General features: G+C 37.4%; 1 protein-coding gene across 4 annotated transcripts in view; it reads right to left on the bottom strand.

Annotated features, from left to right (window-relative positions):
* CNTN4 (contactin 4) overlaps nt 1–10,376 on the bottom strand; it is a gene marked incomplete at both ends in the record, with an annotated part of 500,648 nt that extends 490,272 nt beyond the window's left edge. For all 4 annotated transcript variants that reach the window (XM_080914740.1, XM_080914738.1, XM_080914739.1 and 1 more), the window contains one exon: nt 10,322–10,376. In XM_080914740.1, coding sequence (XP_080770866.1) covers nt 10,322–10,376 — 55 coding nt within the window. The remainder of the gene's footprint in view (nt 1–10,321) is intronic.
* Between the last annotated feature and the right edge of the window lie 6,717 nt (nt 10,377–17,093).

The following is a 17,093-nucleotide window of genomic DNA, read 5'->3' on the forward strand; positions in this document are numbered from 1 at the left end:
AAACATGATTGGCCAAGCTTGGGACCCCTAACACCATAAAGGACAGTCTGCTATACTTGCAGACAATAGCCTAGCATAACTGTCATTAGGGAAGCTTCACCCAGGACTGATAGAAACAGATGCAAAGTTCCAAAGTCAAACATTAGGAAGAGCTTAGGGAAACCTGTGGAAGAGATGGCACAGGGGAGGATTGAAGTAGCCAGAGAGGTCAAGGACATCATACTGAAAGCTACAGAGTCGACTAACCTGGCCACGTAGGGGATCATAGAGATTGAACTGCCATTCAGAGCGCATGTGTGGGATGGGAATAGGCACTCAGCACATATGTAGCTGTTATGCAGCTTGATCCTCATGTGGGACTCCTAACAGTAGGAGTAGGGGCTGTCTCTGACTCTGTTACCTGCCTTTGGATACATTTCTACCTTCTAATTGGGCTACCTTGTCTAGCTTCTATAGGATATAAGAGACAATGCTCCCGGTCTTACTGCAACTTGATAAGCCAAGGCTAGTTGATATTGAAGGGAAGCCTCCACTTCTATGAGGAAGAAAGGGAGGAAGGATTGGAGGGAAGAAGAGGTGAGAGAAAAAGACTAGAAGGAAAGGAGGAAGAAGAAGCTATGATTAGGATATAAGAAAATTAATAAACTAATAAAATAATAAGAATAATAAACATTCTAAATATGCACATATATGTACACAAAGTTTATTTTAGTCAATACCTTACTATGTTTACATATATCATTTCCTTATTTTTTAAAAGGTTTGTTATTTTTTTATTTATGTGCTTATGTATGTACTTGTGTGAGTATAAACCATATATGTGTAAGTTGCCACAAAAGCCAGGATCATGTGTCATATTCTCTGTAGTTGGAATTACAGGCAATTCTGAGCCATCTGACATGCATGCAGGGACTAAACTTACAGCCTCTAGAAGAGCAAGCAGGAGGTGCTTTTAAACAGGAGCCATCTCTCCAGGTATATAATGCCTTTCTCAAAGTCTTTTTTATTTCTTCTGTGTCTTCCACTTAACATACACACTCTTTTTTAAAATTTCTTTGGAGGAAAACGACAGGGTTGCATTCTTCTTTATGGATGAATAACATTTCGTGGCATGTTTATATCACTTTATTTAGATGGTCATCTGTTGTTGGCCATCTCTTCCTTTCCATATCCTATCACCATGAATAGTCTCACAGTCACTTTGGGAATGCCTCAGCTCCTCACTGTATATCGTTTTGATTCCTTGGCTATACACACAAAGGTGGGACAGCTTGGAATCACAGGGCTGATCTACTCTGCACTTCACTATGTCGATCAGGTTGGTCTTAAGCTCACAGAACCTGCCTGTCTCTGTCTCCTCAGTACAAGAGGATTAAAGCTGTGCATGAGCATGCCGATCTTAGATCTTATAGCAGTTGTCCGAGGACGCGTCATACTGTAGTCCAAAATGGCTGAGTTGATGAACACTCAAAGACACTGCTAATTCCTTTCTCTATCTCCTTACCAGCAGTTTATGAAGCCACTATTCAAGCTACCTTCCTCTTCCTCCTCCTCCTTCTCCTCCTTCCCCTCTCCCACCCTCCTCCTCATCTTCCTCTTCTTTTTCTTCTTGTAAATGGTTATTTTGTTCATTTACATTTCAAATGTTATCCCCATTCCTGGTTTCCCCAGGGCAAACATCCCATTCCTCTCCCCTCCCCCCTGTCTCCAAAGGATACACCCCCACCCACTCCAGTCCCACTGCCCTATGTGGGGCCCTCAAACCTTCACAGGACCCAGGGCTTCCCCTCTTGTTGATACTAGACAAGGCCATCCTCTGCTACATATGCAGATAAAACCATGAGTCTTCCATGTGTACTCTTTGGTTGGTGGGTTAGTCTCTGGGAGCTTTGGAAGTTCTGGTTGGTTGATATTATTGTTCTTCCCATGGGGTTGCAAACCCCTTCAGCTCCTTCAGTTTTTCCCTGAACTCCTCCACTGGGGTTCCTTGTTCAACCATCTCAAAGTCTTTATCTTTAAAGCCCATGTTGTTCATTAGGAATTCAAGGTAAGTCTGTACTTGCAGATTCCTTAATTCCCACACTAAAGCAAATGAAAAAATGAAAGAGGCAAAGCTTTATTTTACACAAACTGAAAAATCAATTCCAACACATGATCATATAAAACCACTAATGAAGTGCTCTACATTCAACATCCTAAACAGACAGTGAACAGAGCAGAGAGGTATCTTTAGGTGGGGCCACATATTTCCAACGTTATATCCTTAAGCCACAAAGTAATTAAGATTGCTGTCACAGTCAGACACCTGTAAGAGGAAGACAGAATCTGCCATCCTCAGAATAAATGTGGCCAAGAGTTATTTAGCAATTTCTTCCAAATGTAAACATTCCATCCTTGTAAGAACAGGAACATAAGGGATTCAAGAAGCTAAGGAAACTTACAAGACCAGGAAATAATCAAAATTACAGTAATCAAAATAAATTGAGTAATTACTGGGACAAAGGAGCCTTTCTGCAGGGCTCTCTAAGAATGAAAACTTCTGTGAGCAGCCAACTTTTCCAAGAAACAGCTACCTTTAAGTATTTAAGTCATCCATGTACCTGTTAGTGATTTCTTCACCTTGTTGTCTTAGTGAGTTAGACCTGAGTAAAGTCTTTTCTGGGGGTTGCTGGTGGTGCCTTACCTGGAGATCCAAGACATTTGTTTATATTAGCCAGGAAAATATAACACGTATGCCTCTTGGATACTGATCTCCAACCTCAAGAACAAAGATACTAATGTTCGGTTGTTTCAGACCCACCATTGGGTCTGAAATGCATATTGGTAGATCAGTTTGTACTAGATATATCTCATACACTCAGGAATCTCAAGCATCATGGGAAAGCTGAACTTAAAAAGAAACAAACAAACAAACAAACAAAAAACTTCAGTGATTGTTTCTTTTCTGACTGTTTTCAAACTGCTTTCAAAGTGAAAATATTTGAAATAAGTCTTAATTTGGATCTGAGGTGGTGAGCCCGCTCCCTCAGAATCAATTATTTTCACAACAACATAATGTCATCCTTCTTAAGGGAAAGTATGCTTGATTACTCTGAGAAAACACAGAACAATCTGGCAATCCACTAGGGGTTTTGTAAACTAGGAAAACTTATTTTATCTTCCAAAGTACAAAATTCATACCTAATAATACATATTATCATTTGCTAAAATGATGTGAAATTGTACTCTACTCGTATGCTCAAGGGATACATCTAAATAGTCTACAACACATTTTCCATTTCCATTTAAAATGAAGAAATAATATTTTCTGTATTCCATCATAAAGTTGATATCACAGGGCAATATCGTTCCTAGGAGTGGGTCAGAGACAACGAAGAATGGTTTTCCCGAAAGAGTAAGCAATATTAATATGCAGAGTACACTTCTGAGGAAAAATCATTCATCATTTGAGATTTTAACTGTTTTGATGGAATTCCTGTCTTCTTGAAACCTAATTAATTTCTGAGAATCAATCATAAAAATTACCGCGAGTAGTGCCAACCCTACAATACTTGTCCTGGATGCCTGGGTGGTAAGAGGGGGAAAAATGTTTGTCTCCAGGAAAACATTGGATGAGCATAGATGCTCCACTGGCTGTGAGACTGTTGTTGCTCACACTTACAACGAGGGTATCCACAGAAGCAGCAGGGTTCTGTTCTCTGTATGAAGACAATCTCTCTTATAAGTGCTCCATGCTTCTACACTTACACACACACACACACACACACACACACACACACACACACCATGTTGTCATTGTTTAAAGAAGGTGACACTGTACATTTGGGAAAGCAGATGTGCAATAAATCCTGGTACATAAAAAACTTTAACTTCTAAAGAGGAACAAGAAAAAACATGTTGAAGGAACTGATAGTTAGAGTCAGCAATCTCTCCATAAGATCAACACCAGTTCTGCCTCCACACCATAATCATCATCATTATCCCTGTCAACATCTTCATCAACATCATTATCATTTAGAAGATAAGAAGTATTTAATTTAGAACCAAACTACTTTCCTACAGTCTATCACTAGCAGGTCATTGAACATATGCTGAATGAAGCAATAAATCATGATTTCACCCTAGCATTATAATTAACTTGGGCTTTATCATAGACAAAGTATATTACTAGGAGTACAGTCCTCACAAACATCAAAGGCAACAGGATTTTGTTTTTTGTTTTTTGCTTATTTTATGAATGAGAAAATAGTAATAGAAATTGTCGTCATCATCATCATCATCATCATCATAATCATCATCATCATCACATGACTTAGAGGATGGAATCCCTTGGTAGCATAGCTAAGAAACATAAGATAATTAGTAATGGCAGAGTCAATGCTCCTCAGTGTGAACTCTACCAAATTTCTAGGTAATGGTATTCTTGGCATTAAACTCCATGTTCAGAATCAGAAACCAAGTCATTTCAGTTCTGCATGTTGAGTGAAGTGGCATCATTGATTCACATTTCAAGCAGGACACTGGTGAACTGATATTTACAGCACCCAATGTTAATGTTTTTGTCTCTTAAATTTCCCTCTCCAAGTCATCCTATTCGTCAGCATTCTATCACCCTTTTCTGCATGTGATATGTCATTGGCACTAAACAGAGAAATTAGGCTGGATGTAGAGCAAGGAATTTAACTCTAAAAGCCCACCTCTAGGGACATACTTCCTCCAGCAAGGCCAAACCTAAATCTCCCAAAACAGTGTTCTCTATTAGGACTTCATGGTTCGAATGGATTGCACTACAGAGGTCATTTCTCATATCAACAACCACAGCATCCATCTAGAACTGTGATCATTTGATTTGCCTATTGCTTCTTTTTCTGTCTTATGTGGGAGAAAATGGGAAAGTATCTGAAATTAAAATATTACACCTGTTGCACTGTGAGATCAAGCCTTACAACTCCTTTCTAGGCAATATCTCTTCCTTTAGAGTCTATCAAGACACTGAAGAAAGAATGAAGTATGAAGATGGTTTTTGGTTCTGTGCTGTGCTGGAACATTTTAATAACATAGCAAAATGTGTGACTATCATATTTTCTGTACTAATATGGGTAACCTCAATGGAATTATTTTACATTTAGTGCCTGTAACCTCAGACAGCCCACTTTCCATTTTAGGGACCAAGGCTTACTGATCTTAAAAGAAACATCCAAAAATGAACATGGGTCTTCTCATGTGATCTGACCTCAGGTGTTAACCTCTGCTTAGAATTTTCACTATCATATGTTGAGCTACATCCCTGCAATTCCCTCTTCTACTGAGGACACCTTCTTGTTCCAATTTTATGAACACTCACTATTCTCAGGTTAGTCTCAGAATTTCTGTCTCTTATGTATTAACCAGGATCTTTCTCCATTAGTCATCCTTAGAGACAGCTATAACAATAGCGTAGGTATGGTGTATGAGTGTGTGTGTGTGTGTGTGTGTGTGTGTGTGTGTGTGTGTGTGTTATATGGTCTGTGTAGTATGTGTGTATATGTGTGTGGTATGAAGTAGTATGTGTGTATGCTGTGTTTTTGTGTTATGGTATGTTTGTGTGTGTTAGTATATATGGTATGTGTGTTGTGTGTGTAGGATATGTGTGTGTGTGTGATATGTTTGTGTGTGTATGAGTGTGTATGCATGTGTGCATGTCTATGTGTGTGCATGTATCTATATTTGTATCTATGTGTGCTGTGTAGGATATGTATGTATGGTATGTTTGTGTGTCTATGTATGTGTATAAGTGAGTGTGTATGATTGTGTCCATGTGTGTGCTATCTGTCCATGTGTTCATAAGTGTGTATGTGTGTGTATGTGTGTATGGTATACATATGTGAGCTATTTGTGTGTGCTATCTGTATGTGTGTGGTGTGTGTATGACCCTATGTATGAGTGTGTATGTGTGTGTATGTGTGTTAACAAATCAACAAAATGTTCATAGTTGGCAAAGAGTCCTTTTGTAAAAAAGTGATAACTGATGAATTTGGTAAATGGCAAAAAAGGGAATAAATTTAGCTTCCCTGAAACCAAGACAACCTGAGACTATACAAGCTTACATTTTTACACATATTCACAAAGGGTTTTCTCTTAAAGTCTTCATGCTTCTTCCTGCACATCAACATATGGCCTAGGCATTTCATTTTTTCTTTCAAACTCTGCCAATGTGAACAGAATTTGGAACACATTGAAAAGCATATGACTTGTAAGAAATTTCATATTATTTGAATTAAATTGTAGACTTTTTTTCTAGCCCTATCAATATACATATTTGTATCTCCAACTATGAGTATCAATAGAACTGTACATTTCTAGAATTGAAAAGATTTTGGGGATCATCTGCATCACTCAGGGGTGGAAACTGCATCCATGATAAGCAAAATGACTTGTCTAACATCTGTTAAACAATAACATTAATAAATGGAGGAAAGAATGCATCTATCCAGTTGCAGGACCTAGATGTTCATAGGCTTAACTGTTTAATGCTGCATGTGCATGAATTGCTGTGTCTAGGAACATGTTTAGGTATACATGAAGAACCACATGCAGGAAGCTCTCCCATTGTTACCCAAAGCTATGCTTTCTGCCTGGTGTCCTTCCTAATTACTGATATGAACATTAACTATCTCTCTTCTATTGATTGCTATGTATATGTTATTTGTTTGTAGTCTCTCAAAAGCAGTGTCTTAGAGAAGTACAAGAGAAAAGATAAAAGAAAACAAAAATCAGAAGTTGCTACTGTGGGCATTTGGGGCTCTTCCTACAGGGGCTCCCTAAGGCACTGTGAGAGAGACTGCCTAAGAACTGACTCTAAGTAACAGAAGACTGACTCATTTATCTGTGGACTGTCATGCTTCATTGACTGAGGACTGCCCCCATGGAGAGGGTTGGCGTTTCATGGTTCCTTGTGCTTATGATGTATGAGAATGGCTTGAGGCGGAGAAAAATAGAAAAATGCTAGCAGAGCTGTAGTCAAAGTAAGAATGGGTAAGGGGCTGTTAGACCAAGAACATGTGATACAGAGTTTCAGGGGTACCAAGCAATAGAAAGCAATTTTAATATTTTATACATTCATTGCTAACTTGACAATACATGTTTGTGTTAGTTTGATTGGTTAGTTACTTACTGATATGAGTACCCCATGGAATGCTATAACTGCACTAGAGCATACAATTTGTGATCTTTGTTTTACTTTTTCTGTCTCTCCCCCCTTCTGTCTGTTTCATATTTTATGTGACTTACTAATATAGTAAAATCATTCAATCAATATCAGCTTTATATGTGTAACCTCTAGTTGTTAAACATTTAGCAGGGAACTGAAAGGACAAAAATCTTTCAGAAATATAACTAACAATAGCCTTTTAACAAGAATCTTCTGAAATAGTATTCTTTAGATACTGATAAATGTTCTGAAGAAAATTGGGAAAGTAGAAAATGTGAGCAAAAAGGAACAATGCTATTTTAACCCATTTATAGTTGTCATGAAAACGTTGTGTAACATATATAATATTGTAGAATATATTTTAAAATGATAGAAATCAAATTCTAAGTGGATTAAAGGTATATTCTTAACCAAAGGAGGCCATTAAATTCAATTGTAAGTGATATTATTTATATATGACAAGAAAACCAGTGTTAGGGGAAAGTAATTAGGAAGTAGAAGGACAAGAACTACATATAGACCTTTTTGCTTTTCTTTGGACAAATCTTGTATCAGGAAAAATGATCTTAATTTTATTTATTATAGTATGATACTAAAACTCCATGAACATATGCATAAAATGTCAAACACTATAGGTTCGTGTACAGTCACAACTGCAAGTCTGTATTCTATTTTCATAGTCATCAGCATTCCTGGGTATGTGCCAATTTTGCTCTTTCAAAGGGTAGTATATTGCCATTCCAGATTAAAGTGTCTTTAGGAGTTCAGTAATAAACTTTCAACTTTCAGATAGCTGCTACAAGTACATTTTAAATTACAACTAGAGACTGAGCCTCTTATTTGCTAGGGTGAAAAATAAAGAAAGGAAGAAAAAAAGAAAGAAAAAGAAAGATAAGTGCTCTAAACCAAAAAGCACCATTCAATGACCCTGAATATTTATTAAACCTTAAGGTGGCACAGTTAGCCTGCTTATGTATGTGCAATGGAAAATGATGAAGAGAGGGGATATTTGCAAGTTGGTAATTACAGTAAACATAAGCATATACCATTCTTGCCAAGCTCATTCTGAAATTTAAGGCTAAAGAAGTATAGAAAAATATGGATGATACACAAAAACATGAAAAAGAGCAGTTAAGGAAATCTGTTCAGCACTGAGAGTGTCAAGTGCTATGGAAATTAATGAAATCAAGGCAAATAGCAAGCAAACAAAAACATTAATTAAAGCTTGACTTTACCTACTCTGAAAGAAGCATATGGTAAGAGAATATTTATACATGTAAAACAACTCATGGAAGACTCATGGAAACAGTCAATGTCCCAAGTGTATACAAATGAATAGGTGAATAGTGTACATTCTTGAGGTGGCATTGCCAGTTGTTTACACAACACTGAAAAGGCTTATAGCTCTCTTGATTTTGAACCCTTTAATTTTTCAATATCCCCATAAGAACACCGGATTAAATGAAGGCACCGCTGCTGGAAAACTAAGAAATCTCTTCACTCTTAAATACTTTAAAGGGTATCTGTGCAGAGGCAATATGATAAAAAAGAACCTTTTTGGACCTCAGTCAAGGTCTTTAGGGCATTGAGTATCAGACAAACCACCTGATGTGCATAATTTGGGTTATATTGTTGAGATGGTGGTAGGAGTTAGGCTCCAAACATACAAGGGAGATTCAGATGATCTCTCAAGAGAGACTCCACAATGTTCATTAATTATGAAGGAGTGAATGTGTTCAGTTCAACATTCAGGCGAGAATGTTGAAAGTGTAATTTTAAAAAAATGTATTCAAAGAATTATAAATAAAATACAACAAATTAAACACTACACCAGTGAGATAATAAAGAATTTATCAATGACTGACAGTTTAATGTTTAAAAAAATAAGAATGCAAACACAATTTTAAGAGAATTTTAATCCTAAACTCAACAAATTAACAATACCAGTGAAAGAAGGTAACTCATGATGCTGGACACTATAGTTTGCTTGAGTTGGAGACAGATGTCTCAAGTACAGGATCTACTTCTTGATTGATCAGCAATATTTTTCACTACTGGAATTTAAAAAAATCATAATAACTACTTGCCTCCTAGGGTTAATGGAGGAATGAAATGAGGCTAAACACAAGTACTTAGTAGAATGCCTGTCATGCAGTGAGGAATCTATATGTATTGGTGCTGTCTGTGCTCCAATGGTATAGTCTATACATGAATCAGTGGAGCCCCCAAAGCATGGGAGTTGTGTAAGTTCTTCCCAGTATAGTCTCAGTCACCAGTCCTGAAACTGCTCACTGAAACTTAGTAATATCTAAATTGGTGAATCAGTTAAAAGCAGTGAGATCCAAAATCTCTCTTTGTTTCAGGTTGTAAAAAAAAAAAAAAAAAACCAACCAACCAACAAACAAATGCAATTATATTAAAATAGCATTGTAGGCCTTAGCACTGTGAGCAACAAAGCAGGTCAACCAGAGTCATTTCTAAAGACTGAAAGATAAGCAGTAACTCAACACCAGAAACATTTCCAGCCCGGGCAGATTTACAATGCATCACTCCTGAATCATCCATGTCAGGTGCTAGGATCAAATCTCACAGCATACCAAAAAAGCAATAAACAGCACGTTTGAACTTTTAAAGCCTCTTTTCTAGTGGTTAGCAATAATCACATCGTCTATATTTTGTTTTCAGGTTCCTAGTAGACTATAGGGGCATTGAAATGCAAAAACAGATAATAAGATGGAGTGGATTGAAAGAACTATTCTGATAAAGCCCCATCCACTAACAACAAACACGCAATGCTTTAGACTATATTATCGGATTTACTTCCTAATACCTCTGTGCAACTGAGCTCTGGGATGAACAAAAGTAACAATGTTCAAACTAAATTATGGCTTAAAATGCTGTAGAGATCTATCCTCAGATCAAACCTCTCTGCAGATGTTTGGCCAGATCACCATGGAAAGAGCCAGGGAAAGACTAGAAAGAAGGTGTGTTTACCACTGTCAGCAAATGCTAGTCACAGTAACCTGTGGACTTATGATTTTACCATTGCCGTCTAAAGCAAAGACCCACTTTTGAATTAGTGTGAAACACAGTGACACTTTTAAATCAAAAAGTTTTGAAATGACACTCTACCTGCAAGGCACAACATGAATGATTGCAGCACTAGCAGTTCCCATGGCAACCTCATCTTCAGTTTCCGAGGTCAAAGGAGTTTCAAGTCCAATAACAAGTGAATAGAACTGCTGCTTCTGTTCCTTTTAAGCTTTGTGCAACCTTTAATCTGTGGACAAGAAGAGATATTACAATGAGATTTGGCTCCATGTCTCTTGATGGTCTCTGCATATCTGCCTTTAATTGAGTAAGAATAAAATTCACTTGTGGAATATATTACTGAAGTCAAAGAAGGAACACTGAATGATGAATATAAAGAACAAATTAAGCCTCCTATGTTTCTGTATAACCCACACTGGCTCCAAACCTTAGATTCTTCTGCCTTAGTCTCCTCAGTGCCAGGGTTATAAATGTAGACTCATATGCCCAACCCACTTAATATTCTGTTCTTTCAAATAGTACTTAGGAGAGGACTGGGCTGATATGCCCTTGTACATACATCAAGAACCTCTCCTGATTGGGTAAGTATTAATATAAAGGCAGAGGAGGAGACTCTGATTTACCTGATGATTTTCAGTCATTTAGTATTGTGTCTTGATATTTTTTTCCAGCAAATAATAAACTGAAAAAAAAAAATCCAATAGGATGGAGACAAATGCCCACAGAATAAGATAAATAATGTTAGCGTTCACAGACTTTATAGTGAACACTGAATTTCCAGGTAGGCATTGTGTGGGGAAATTGAAATTACCCCATCCATCTATGTATTTTCCTACTGTGTTCCACATTTTATTTTGAAACTTGCTATCATATGGCTATGATTTTTATGAATATGCTCTTGGAACGTTCATGTACAAGATGGTTGGCACAAATGCTTTAAAGTAAGAGATAATGAAAGCTGAGAAAGGGGAGGCTTAGTGGAACATCATTATGCTTTTGAAGGCCATGTCCTCAGGAGGGATTAAGATAAGTTCTCAATGGGTCCCTAAGTCCTTGCAAGAGTGAACTATGAGGAAAAGCCCTGATTTGCTTATTGATTCACTCATCCTTTGCTTCTGTCTGCTGTGATTTCTTCCTTCTACCGAGGACAGAGTTATTGCCAGAATCTGTACCAGACTGTTTAGACTTTAAACTTACAAAACTATGGGCTACAACAACCTTCCTTTTCTATGTAAGTACTTGCCTAAGGCATTTCATTAAATTGAAGAAAAATGGACTAATAGTAAAAAAAACCAAGTACACAACTCTACTGTCTAGTGAAATAAATCTTACAAATTATGAGTTGCTACCAGCTGGGTTCACATGGAGAAAACCAAAACAAAATTAAAAATAGAAGAAGGAACTTACAGTGTTTATAGGAACATGGATGTAACAGAAGATAATCACAATAAGTAAATTAACACAGTCTCAGAGAGATAAGTGCCATTTCTTTTCTCTCATTCTTGGATCCTGGTCTTACAGGGATTTAAAATCACATATGTACAGATGACATGAAATTAGAAGAAAAACTGCCTAGAAAGACAAAGGGAACCACTGTGAGGGAACTGGGGAGAAGAGAAAGCATTGAGGGATTTTGAGGAATAGGCTTGCGGCATGTCATGTACTTGCCTGAAAATAGCCTTATGCAATGGTGTAATACAAAACCGAATTAAATACAAAGTATGTAGAATTTTAAAATAGGGTAATCAGTCCTAGAATAACTGCTGATAAACAACTCTTTTAGACAGACAAGCATAACAGTCTTCCTATTTGGTCAGAAACCTTCAACTAGAACTCTGCAGTAAAGACAGCCTCTTTATTCCATGAAACTTTTAAAAGCTACATAACAAAATGTAAGAAACCACAGGCATTATGGAGAGCCCTGGTAGCGACTGACAGAAAGGAGCTTGTTCTATCCATGCCCTGGGCAAACAGAGCAAGGACAGATTTGTAAATGTTTCAAAGAAATACTCAACAGTATTGTATTTTGAAAAATGATCAAGTTTTAATGACTGGTAATCAGCTTAAAATCTTTTAAGATGAGATCAGGTATTTGCAGTAAGACTGAACTTTTGATGGGAATGCTTGGCCTTAAAACATCTATAGCATTTCTTCTAAGGCTCAGAGTACATTGCAGAAGAGGGAATTGAAAGCATGTAAGAGGAAGAAGATGGGGGACGAGCTATAAAAATGCCATCTTCTAGGCAAGACACAGCAGTGTAATCAGGAATTCCCAGCAGCAGCCTATATCTGCACTGGCTGTACTCAAGAATAGCTCTACACTCAGGCATGGATAGATGAAGTCCTAAATTTCTGCTACAGATCTATAAAGGAATAGGACAGTCACTGTCTTCTAGTTTGTCTCAACTGGTAAGCTCACTAGATAATTCAACCAATGCTCACACAAATGGTTCTAAATAACCAAGTGGGTCAAGAATCAAATCACATGCCATAAGGCACAGGTTCGGATAATGTTTATGTGGGAGACTGGATAAGAGAGGGTGTGGTGTGAGATGAGACTCATCAGGATACATTATAGACATGTGTATAAAATTCTAAAATTATGATTAAAAATAAGGAATTTACAAATGCACAATAAATGATTGTTTTCCTTTGAACAAAATTCAGTCTTGGAATGAACTTAAGGGCTACAGGTTCCCAGGCATTCAGCAAAAACTGCTGAGTCAGAGTCTCCAAAGGCTAAGTGTAGAAATCTTCAAAAGTTACCTGTTTTTGAAATCTGGTCCTTTAAAGTTTGAAGACAGTGCTTTCATGAAATACTGTATGTGTTTGCATCATAGAAAATAATTTCATACTCTCATTAATGTGTATTACATATCCACTGTGTCAAATTAACACAAGCTAGAGTTATTTGGCAAGAGGCACTCTCAAGAATAAGAATGTTCCCACCAGATTAGCCTGTGGCAAGCCTGTGGGATATTCTCTTCATTGCTGATTAATGAGGGATGTCCCAGCTTACTCTGGAAACTCCTACCCCTGGGCAGGTAGTCCTTGGGTAGACTAGAAAGCCAGCTGAGCAAAGAATCAAGAATAAGCCAGTTAGCAGCACTTTTCCATAGCTTGTAAAAATATCTCCTGTCTCCAGGGTCCTGTCTTGTTTGAGTTCCTCTTCTGATTTTCTTTCTCTACAATGTCAGGGTGCTTTATATCAGGAATAAAGCATAACAAAGCAGTTTACTTAGGTGATGCTACTTTGCAAATAAATCTAATAATCAAAACCTTTAAACAAATTGCACTCTGGTCTATTGCTCCATGGCTTCAGTGCTTCCTCTCATCCTCATGGCTTCCATACGGCTGGCAGGCAGCCATACATCATACTCATATGGATGACCATCTGTTCTCCAGATAAAATGGACTTGCCCAGATGAACAGGAGACAGTCTCTAGCTCCTAGCAGCTCATGTTTCAATTGAGACAGCTAGCCACAACTTCATCAAGTATAAAATACACTTTTATTACAAAGAATAAAAACTTTCTGATTTGAGAAGCCCTCAGCAAGTCCATGAAAGTAGAGTAGGACTCTTCCAACATATTTGGTTACCATAAATGTAAAAGCAAAGTATTCCAGAGAATCTCGAAACTGGAAACTGGCAGTAACTGGTTGTGTAGTCATAAGTATTTCTTAGCCTTTCTATGAAGGTTGTTTTGGGGAGAAATGTCTTTGTTAAGACTATGAATCCCCTTTGAAAACTATACAGCACCAACATTATCATATATACTGATTATTCGGTCTCAGCCACACATACACACACATCAATATGCATATACATTATAAATGAAATATATATATATATGCATATTGTGGAAACACATGGTTTTTTAAAATTAAATATAGTCTGAGATTTCTCATCTCATTCTCAAGTATGACGAACACAATGTGAGCAAATATAGGCTTCTGTGACAAGGTGCTCTTAGGATTAATTTACCCTACCTGCCACTGAAAAGCCACTCTGTCTGGCAGGAAGACAAGAGAAAATAAGCTCTCATCATTAGAGAAGTTGTTTTTCTTTTGTGGTCTTAAATAGATTCAACTGTGAAAGAGCCAGACTTAATATGTTGTGAAGACAGGAGGAACCCTTGACCTGCGATCTGCTGATATGGCTGAAAGTGGGTAGCATCTCAAATTGGATCTGTTCAGATACTCTTATAACATGAATGGTGATTAGGGCATTTAGATAAACAGGATGTGCTGATCAATGAAAACTATTAAAGTCTAAAGTGAGTGATCAGAGTATTAATAATTAATTTGCCAGGGTAATGTCATCTCAGATCTAGAGATTGATCTATAATGTTAAGCAGTTTCTAGGAGCAATTAAAACTAGCTTAGGGAATATATTTAGTTACAAGACCAAAATTTAGCTTATGATGTGACACTATTTAGGCAACATATTCTGTGAAGAGCTTAACATTCTAAAGAAGGAGAAATTCTAGAACTTTATGGACATTTATTTACATCAGGTGTATGAGGTTCACCCTCAATAATTAGAAATAATGGCATCCTTGATAGTCATTTTTCTAGTAGGCAGGATTATCAGAAGCAGGAAGTTTTCTGAAGGGTGCTGGAAATTCATGACCCTCATGTGACACTGTGGTGCAGGATAGAAAGTTTCATAATTTCGGTTTTCTTGCCAGTGCCAGAAAGGAAGGTGCGGGATAAGCTGAGAGTTATGGCGGCAATAGATCTCCCGTACAGCTTTGAGCTCTCTTTGCTTTATTGGAAGGTGGCTGCAGCAGAGGTAGTATACTATGCACTAACTCTGAGATCTTCTCCAGGACTGACACACATAAATCCTGGAGAAGATGCTGCACAATGAAACAGAACTTGCTTATTTTTCTCTGAGGAAGAAGGAGATGGATAACTGAGAATTCTACTTTTCCTGGTTTCCTTTTCTGTATATTCTGATACAAAACAAAATGTCTCCAGTCCTTCAAGAAATGGGGGATAAACTACTGATGAAGCCACAGAAGAGGGATTCAGCCCATTGCTGACATGATTACCTTAGTCATGTATTCACCGTCCTCTGACACATGGCTAAATTAAAAATATGTAGGCATTCAAATAGCATCAATTCAGTCCATGGGTAGGGACAGAGCTAGGTGGAGAGTGTGAAGAAACTCTGAGGGCAAAACCTGGTCTTCTGTGAACTCACAGTTTCTTTCTGAAAGGCAAGTAAACCAGTAATACTAACTCAGCACAAAGCTTCTAGTGAATCTGTTAAGGAAAGCTGTAGAGGCAAATAAAGAGGGAGAGTGGATTCAGGGATGGGTAAGGCAAGGTCTTCAAGAACCACATCAGAGTGGCTGCATGAATTATTCTTAAATAACAAATAATGGAGAAAAAGCTTTCTAATCCCAACTAGCAGGAAAATCAACAGTCAAAAATTGTGATCTCAGACAATAACAGGCTGGTAAAGACAAAATAGTGTTAAGTGTACTCTGCACATTGCCTTGTGCTCTATCTTTGACTTACCATTCTCCAGGTGGGTGGTTCATTTATAAAATAACTTCTTATAACTGTAAATTTTGCAACATATATCTCTATCCCTATCTATCTATCTAATATCTTATATCATACTGTAAAGGTAAAGGAGAATATACATGAACTATTTAGAATGGGTTCATTCTAGAGTTGGATCTTGAGAAAGTACTATTAAGTTATCCCTGTTAAAGATAGCTGGTAACAAGCTATTTTTGGACACCAGAAAGGAAAAGGGTTGTTGGAGATATATCCAGTGTCAATTCTTCCATCAGTCTCCATGGTGTAATAGAGGTTTTGAACTCAGGCTGGAAAGATAACCCAGTAAGTAAAGAGCTTGTCTTCCAAGACAAATAACCTGAATCTGGATGCACATAAGCAAAAGGAACTACTGGGTATGGTAACATGTCTTAGGAACAACAGCTCCTGCATGCACAGAATCTCAGACTTGATTTGGAAGGGTGAAAACTGAGCTAGAATGACATTTGAGAGCTACAGGATCCTAGCAAGCTGACTTCCCTTTGCAGAGATCTGCTTTTCAAGCCCTGCCTCAGAACACCAAATAGTAATTTATTTCTTCTCTTTTTCTCCTCTGGCCAACAAGATAATTACATCTCCGATTACTATGTATGCTTTTAGCCTACAATATTATTTTTAATGCTTCTAGGCATGAAGATAAAGCATGGAAGTGTTGTATTTGAAATCAAGTCCATTGAATTTTTTTCTAGTTTGGCCATGAACGATGTGGTTTGGGGAAAGCTAAGTGATTTCTAATTGTGTCAGATACTCTGTAGTTTGGAGATCACACATAAACCTTGATACCAAATGGTTTGTAAATGATTATTCTTGTGTTGGTTCAGATTATAATTTACATTTTCCCACCTACGTGCTCCTTATTAAACTACGGTTTTAAATTTATGAAGGAAGGGGACCTTTGATTCCTCCTTTGATATTTAATAGGCACATAGAATTAGAGTGGCTTTTCAGAAAGAGGAGTCCATGAGTAGTTACCATGTAAACGGAAGAATGGATGTACCTAATATCTTTTGTCGATCAACTATGTGTTTTTACACTTGCTTCTCATTTAAGCCTCACAAGTACCCTGGTGTCAGGCAGTACTGTTCTTTATAGAATTACTGCTTTGCAATTTAGACTATGAGAGTCTATGCAATTTTTCCAAGGTCAAATATTCAAAAATCAATACAGACTCTATTTAACTCCGTGCCTCCATACTTAAAGTACTTGACTTTTGCTATGAGCAATAAATTCTTTTTGGAAAGTAAAATGTCTTTGGCCTGACATTGTTTTCTGATGTTGA

The sequence above is a fragment of the Micromys minutus genome, assembly GCF_963924665.1.
Source record: "Micromys minutus genome assembly, chromosome: 3".
Lineage (NCBI taxonomy): Eukaryota > Metazoa > Chordata > Mammalia > Rodentia > Muridae > Micromys > Micromys minutus.